The sequence below is a fragment of the Ruditapes philippinarum genome, unplaced genomic scaffold, assembly GCF_026571515.1.
Source record: "Ruditapes philippinarum isolate M1 unplaced genomic scaffold, ASM2657151v2 ctg1935_1_1_1_1, whole genome shotgun sequence".
In the NCBI taxonomy this organism is placed as follows: Eukaryota; Metazoa; Mollusca; class Bivalvia; order Venerida; family Veneridae; genus Ruditapes; species Ruditapes philippinarum.
The window spans coordinates 137,501-145,270 of record NW_026855893.1 but is presented as its reverse complement, the minus strand read 5'-3'; the positions used below and the strand labels follow the sequence as shown (position 1 = coordinate 145,270).

At 31.6% G+C, this 7,770-nt stretch overlaps 1 protein-coding gene across 1 annotated transcript in view; it reads left to right on the top strand.

The window, feature by feature from the left end:
• Positions 1 to 2,423: 2,423 nt before the first annotated feature.
• Positions 2,424 to 7,770, top strand: part of LOC132744732 (probable ATP-dependent RNA helicase DDX56) — a 49,757-nt gene continuing 44,410 nt past the window's right edge. The window contains exon 1 of the mRNA XM_060733510.1: positions 2,424 to 2,599. Within this exon, the coding sequence (XP_060589493.1) occupies positions 2,531 to 2,599 (69 nt within the window). The 5' untranslated portion in view covers positions 2,424 to 2,530. The remainder of the gene's footprint in view (positions 2,600 to 7,770) is intronic.

The following is a 7,770-nucleotide window of genomic DNA, read 5'->3' as shown; positions in this document are numbered from 1 at the left end:
CTTTTATACAAAATTAAATAAGAACATGTAGTCACTAACATGAAACAATATATACCAAATAACTAATAAAAATACTTATTCATCAACACCTTTCCACAGATATTTTAATCTAATCAAGACCTTGATTCTTTAGAAATGAATTAATAAACACCTCAATTATCTCTGTCAGCTGACTTAAAGCATCCTTTCTTCGTTAAATTTAGCTATCAAAATTCATTAATAATTCATTCTAAAACAAAAACAAAACAAAAACAACAACAAAAAATAATCAATATCTAATGATTATTCTAATCAAGTAAATTTTTATTAATTATTTTCAATGACTAATCACCTTAAAAAGTATACATTAGATCAAATGAGAAAATCAGAACAATTATAGTAATTAATCATAAACTTACGAATCAATGCGCCCGGAGCACCAGAAAAATATAACATATATAACATCATTGAAGTAAAGTACGGAGCATCTATTTACAGTTTTTACAGCTGCCACACAGCACTTGACACCTGCTGATGTGAAGTGAACTTTGTTTTCACCGCTCTCGATGTACATGTTTTTAAGAAAATTAACATCTGGAACAGGAGAGATAACCTCGAAAACAACTCCTCCCAGATCAGCTATATTCATATTTTACGCATTTTATTTTATTGTCATTAATTGGTTAAGCTGCACTTCGGAAAACTAATACAAATTATAAATTAATAGGGCCTACGTTCTCGCGAAACATAGATAGATTCATATTTCGTGCATTTCGTTTTATTGCCATTTAAAAAGTTATTTGTCAATTAAAATATTTCTAACAAAACGAAATTAAACCAAGTTTTATTGTAAACCTTACATAACTATTAAAATATTCTATAAAAACTAATACAAATCATGAATACGATCTACATTCTCGCGAAACATTCCATGCATTTTATTTTATTGCAATTTAAAAAATTATTGCTCAGTTAAAAATATTGTTGGCTTAAAACTACAAACCCGTATGTCATTTTTTTTGTCATTTTTAGAAAATCGCATTTGAAAGTTTGAACTGTTATAACTTTTTTAATGATAAACCGTATAAAAATAAAAATTTCAGTGAATTTAGAAATCTGTCTGTTATACATATATACCAAATTTTATTTCTGTGCCTAAAATCTCAAATAATTTATTTCAATTTTTCATAATAAATAAGAAAACACATACATATTCTGTATTCTAAAACCCAATTCGGGAGATACTGGGTTGTTGGCAAAACATTCAGGTCATTTCTACACCATTAAAGCGACATACGGGGTTCTAAGTAAAACATTTGAAGCAAAATTGACTAAGTGTAATAATTTCGGCTAGAAACATAGCAACAATTCAAGTAAAAAATACCATTAACTTCTCCTACTGTGTAAAATCACAGGCACGATTATCGGACCTGGGAAGAAAAAATATAACCAGATTGATAAAAAAAACCTGTGTTCATCTTAAAAGTGTCAAAAAAAAAAATAAAAAAAAATTGTAAATAATGACCTTCTTTAAAAATATATACTATAAGTTAAGAGAAGGCCGGAAACTCCAGATTCGAGCCTACGAGCAAGGGATTCATTTCACGGGCCGTTGTGAAAACAATTGGCCTGACAATTAAAAAAAACTTTTATCACTACTTAGTACTAGTATTTCACGTTTGTATTAAGCTTCCAAATGAGACCGACCCAAGTCGTTCATGAAATATATATCAGGAAACGAGCGAATTCGTGCTAAAAATCCTTGGTAGACAGAATTGCGGCACAACGAAAAAAATTATAGTACTCATCGAGGCCGTCCGAAATGGTAATCATCCGAATAAATGTAGTATTTACATATCTATCTATTCAAGACATTTACAATATAGCTCAAAATAATGCTAGAGCTATAAAAACTAAATCATCAATATATGTATATTACTGTAAGGCAATATGCTGTAACTACATAAGTATATTAAACTCTCAATTTTGCCAAAAATCGAGTTACGGGGTTGTATAATTAACCCGACGATATATGTATTTCTAAGGAAACGAAACGAATTTAAATTTAATTATGCAATTAGTAACATATAGGCAAACATTCTGTGAAAACTATTTACAAATGATAAATTATACCAACGTGATAAAGTTATATTTCATGCATACTATATATTTCCATTTAGAAAATGGGGTACAATCAATTTTAAACCAATCAGATTGTGGCAGTCACTTATGCCGCAGTTAGAATTTATAATATTTTACAGTACGATAGTATGAAAATGTGTATTGGGTGATGAATTGCTTAAACGCTGTGAGCTTTTTTTTTTTTTTTTGTCTATTCCAAAACTTTTGAAATGAAATATTTAGTGGTGTTCAATCTGATATAAAAATATTTCCGGATGCTAAGAATAGGGTAACATGTGATGTTTACTTCCGGAACAATTGGTTCCCGTTCTTGTACTTACTCGTGTAAAAAAACAGAACCAGTGTAATTTTGTCAGAAATAAATATATTGAAATTCATAAAGTTTACAATATAGAAAAGTTTAATCATCATGGCTGAAGAAGAGGATGAGACATTCTTAGAGTTCCACGAGATGGGACTCGATGACAGACTGTTGAAGGTTTTATAATTTGATAAACCTGTTTTGTAACTAATTTTCGCGACGCAAAATCCATTTGTTTTGCATTTAATAAATTTGCTAATAATTTTAGTGAATTTCACATAATTACTGACTTCAATATTCAGTTACTCAGGTGTTTGTTCTTGTTCTATCAAAAATTATCTCATTATACTAGGAAAACACATCTTATTGTGGATAACTACTTAGTCCAACTAATTGTACTGTGCGACTAGTCCAATAGAATCCGGTCAGCTCGGCCCTAAAACGTACTCGGCCCCCGAGTCAGCTCGGCCCTATTCCAACTCGGCACGGGTCAACTCGGCCCACTTTTCAATTATTAATATTTAGGTTTGTGATATCACTATTTATTGTAATTATTGTAATTATTTATAATACACCTATTGACAGTTTCCGAATTAGCAGCAGACAGGCTTTTCTTATCAGTAGAATTGCGAGTAAAGATAACCGATTGTGTATCTCACTGTATTTCTGACTTAAATACCTTCAGTGTCAAACAATGTGAAGAAATATATATTGTTACGGGCTATTATTATCAATCAGTGTGTATGTTAAGGATACCGATTAATTAGGTGATAATTAAGATTGACTCATTCATTTATTTGATTAGTGACCACCTGCAATTATTTAGAAGCTATATGATATGAAGTTAACACGTTTTTGTTTCATATTTTTTTTAATATTACTTTTACAAACAAAATGCCTCTAAGGAAACACATTTTGATTAGATCGATCTATATTAATTTTATCGAATCTGCAAGACAATTAAATAAAAAAAAATCTAAATGTACTTATTTCGGCAGATGTATAATTATATAATAATAAAATATTTCTCATTATTCATTTACCTTAACAACATGCAAAGTTAATACGTTATATATATTTTTGTAAAGTAGGCTGAGTTGACCCGTGCCGAGTTGGTATAGGGCAGAGTTGACTCTTTTCTGTCCAATATATTAGACATTACAGGCTTGTTATAGTTTTATGTCGGTCAAGCCTGACGTCTACTAGTTATTGCTTTTAAACGCAGAGCATTTAAAAAAATGTCTATTGTCTTGCGTTTCAAGCTTTATTCAAAAGCTTATCTTCCTTTTATTTTCAATTGCATGCTCAATCATCAAAAACTCTCAATCAATTTACTTATCAATTAAAAATAAAATAAAGATATTAATCTATTTTGCCTATCGGCCATACTGGTTAAGTAAAGTGCTTTACAGATTGATTCCAAATTTTTGAACGGAAAAATATATTCGAACACACTGTTGGTATATCTACATGGGCAATTATTTCGTTGAAAAAATATTCCGTTAGAAACTTCAGGACCCATTTAAACGCTTACATTTGAATAAGCCAATCAGATTTCTCGCACTGTATGGCGGCCATTTGTATATCTACTGTACAAAGTAGAGGATTTAAGATTTTTCGGATGTGACAGTTTAATTATTTTGTTAAAAGGTATTTATTTGCTAGTTTTGTTCATTAATAGGTCAAAATTAATGTAAATTCACGCTGCCTTAATTATTTAAATGCATTAGATCTAAGTCAATGTCTAATGTCAATTTGTTTGCTACACGATTTTGCAAAGATCTGTTAAGACCTAACGTAACATGGAAAATGAAAAATGTAAAATATCAGATTAATGACTGATAAATATGAAATAGGTTACGTATAGGTCTTATATTTAGGACTACTGTGCGACAAGATTTTGTGCTATTCTGTGTCTCTCTGCATACAACATAATAAGTGCCTTTTCTGTGGTGAAATTTGCGTTTTTATGCCCCCGCCATGTAATGGCCGGGGCATATAGTGTTACCTTGTTCCGTCATTCCGTCCTTCCGTCATTCTGTCATTCCGTCATCATCAGTTTCCGTTCATTATCTTAAGAACGGTTGCACACATTCAACTCAAATTTGACATATGAATATGTCATGACAAAATACAGGTCAAGTTCGAATTTGGTCATGGTTCGATGATTTTTGACAGAGTTATGCCCCTTTTACTTTGAAAATAATATGAAATTTCAGTTTCCGTTCATTATCTCCCCAACGGTACAACACATTCAACTCAAACTTGACATATGGATATGCCATGACAAAATACAGGTCAAGTTCGAATTTGGTCATGGTTCGATGATTTTTGGCAGAGTTATGCCCCTTTTACTTTGAAAATAATATGAAATTTTCAGTTTCTGTTCATTATCTCCCCAACGGTACAACACATTCAACTCAAACTTGACATATGGATATGTCATTAGAAAATACAGGCCAAGTTCGAATTTGGTCATGGTTCGATGATTTTTGGCAGAGTTATGCCCCTTTTACTTTGAAAATAATGTGAATTTTCAGTTTCCGTTCATTATCTCCCCAACGGTACAACACATTCAACTCAAACTTGACATATGGATATGTCATGACAAAATACAGGTCAAGTTCGAATTTGGTCATGGTTCGATGATTTTTGGCAGAGTTATGCCCCTTTTACTTTGAAAATAATATGAAATTTTCAGTTTCCGCTTATTATCTCCCCAACGGTACAACACATTCAACTCAAACTTGACATATGGATATGTCATTAGAAAATACAGGCCCAGTTCGAATTTGGTCATGGTTCAATGATTTTTGGCAGAGTTATGCCCCTTTTACTTTGAAAATGATGTGAAATTTTCAGTTTCCGTTCATTATCTTCCCAACGGTACAACACATTCAACTCAAACTTGACATATGGATGCGTCAAAAGAATGCGCAGGTCATGTTCAAATTTGGTCATGGTTCAATGATTTTTGGCAGAGTTATGCCCCTTTCACTTTGAAAGTAATATGAAATTTTCAGTTTCCGTTTATTATCTCCCCAACAGTACAACACATTCAACTCAAATTTGACATATGGATATATTTTTGGAATGCCCAGGCCAAGTTGGAATTTGGTCATGGTTCAATGATTTTTGGCAGAGTTATGCCCCTTTCACTTTGAAAATAATATGAAATTTACAGTTTCTGTTCATTATCTACCCAACAGTGTTACATATTCAACTTAAATTTGACATATGGATATGTCAAAGGAATGGGCAGGTCAAGTTGAAATTTGGTCATGGTTTGATGATTTTTTTTGCAGAGTTATGTCCCTTTCACTTTGAAAATAATATAGATACATCTTAGGAATAAGCAGTTTAAGTATGAATTTGGTTGTGATTTTAGACAAACTTATCTTTCCTGAATGTTGGAAAAATTTTGTACTTTCAGTTTCAGCACTCATACTTTTAGCCATTATTTTGGCTACAAATATGAAATATGTTATTTTTAAAAGGTTAACACTGAATAATTTCAGTGTCTTGAACATTGTATGAAAATGGTTTGTGTTAACATTTTAAAGTTTTAAGGGCTTTGAACTTAAAATGAAAAAAATAATTAATGCACCATCTGAAATTTTGGCTGCATGCGGGGGCATCCGTGGCATGATGACACATTTCTAGTTGATATGGTTTTGACATAAAAGCGAGATTCTGACCCAAAACGAAAATATATTAGAATGTAGCTTTGTTTGACTAGATAACTACGATGCATTTATATCTGGCAAATAGCATTGCCTAGTTAACCGATATAATATTTATTTAATCATGCACCTGTGGAAAAAAAAATGCCCCCGCATCAGTCAACATATACATGTTATCAATTGTAGTATCAATAAAGAAAAAAACATTTTTCAGACAAGTTTTTTGATTGGGTCTTAGTCTCTTCCCAAATTGAAAGATTATTTTTGAGTACTCAAACAAATTAAATTCAGGCATAAATTTCCCCACCTTTGCGGTGCTCTTGTTAAAGTCAGGTATTAAGGAAAAAATGTAGCTTGAAAAACTGTTTAATAGGAAACTGTATAAAGTCTTAAGACAGTACAGGATTAACTAGATTCTTAACACATGTGAACCCTGAAAAGAAATATATCCTGCAGTGATTTTTTTTCCCAATTTTCAAACCAACCTGTGGCTCTCTGAAGGGGAAAATATAGCGTGATAAATCAGAAAAGTTGGGAAACCTGAAATCAAATTCAAACAACTGAAAATTGAATTTGCCCACACATTTTATGAAAAAATAATAATTTCAATTCAATTTAACATGCATGGTACATAGTAGTGGCTATCTATAGGGATGCTTTCTTTCTTCTAGATGATATAAGTCAGATGCTGTTTAGTCATGGTTCTGGTAAGGAAGAGCATGAGGCATTTTAGGGGAAAATATTAGCATTTTTAGGGGAAAATAAAGCTATTTTGGGCTAGGGGAAACAGCCTTTATTCCGCTGTAAAATACAGTGAAAAAATCACTGATCCTGAACCGTCAAGAGATATTGTTACTTTTAGTTATTGGTGTCTGGAGGCAATTTGAATATGAGCAATTTTGAAATTTTGAACCCTTTTTGGGGAGGCTATGCCGACCCAATGTTAATAACCATCTGTCAAATCTTACTGCCGCGGTAATCAGGTCAAAAAATAGTACCTTGATATTTTCTAAGCTGACTCATCACTCATCACAGACATTTACAATATGAAAATATTTTCATTCTTTAATTTCATATCTGCAATTTGTAAAGATAATAATTCTCTGAAAAATTCTTGATTTTTGTTTAAATTACTACTCCGTGACGTCATACTGCCGCGGTAATCAGGTTTAGGCAAACGTACGTCTGTAATAAATAGTTCTGGTATGAAAACCCTTCAAAATATTAACTTTATCAATATTTTTTTAACAAAAAGCATAAATGAAAATTTATAAGTAAATGCTTTAATTTAGTGGCAAATATTCTTTATTATTTTTGATAACAATTTTCCAATTACTACGCAGCGACCAACTGCTTATGACGGGTCATTAACTAGAACGTTGCAACACCGTATTCTCAATATCATGCATGTTCATTTGTTGTTATAAACCATTAATAGTCCTTAATATTTTTTAAAGACAAATAATTGTAAACTGTCGCTTACATCAGAGACATGGATCATGCTTGCGTGATAACTAAGGAAAACTAACTTATTAGTACACCCCAGGAGGCTGTACGCGGAAAACGGTCATAAACCGCTATATCATATAGCTGTTAGTAAATATTTTGGATACATTTAACTAAAAATTCACTGATGGTGATGAACATATAGTTTGAAAACATTAT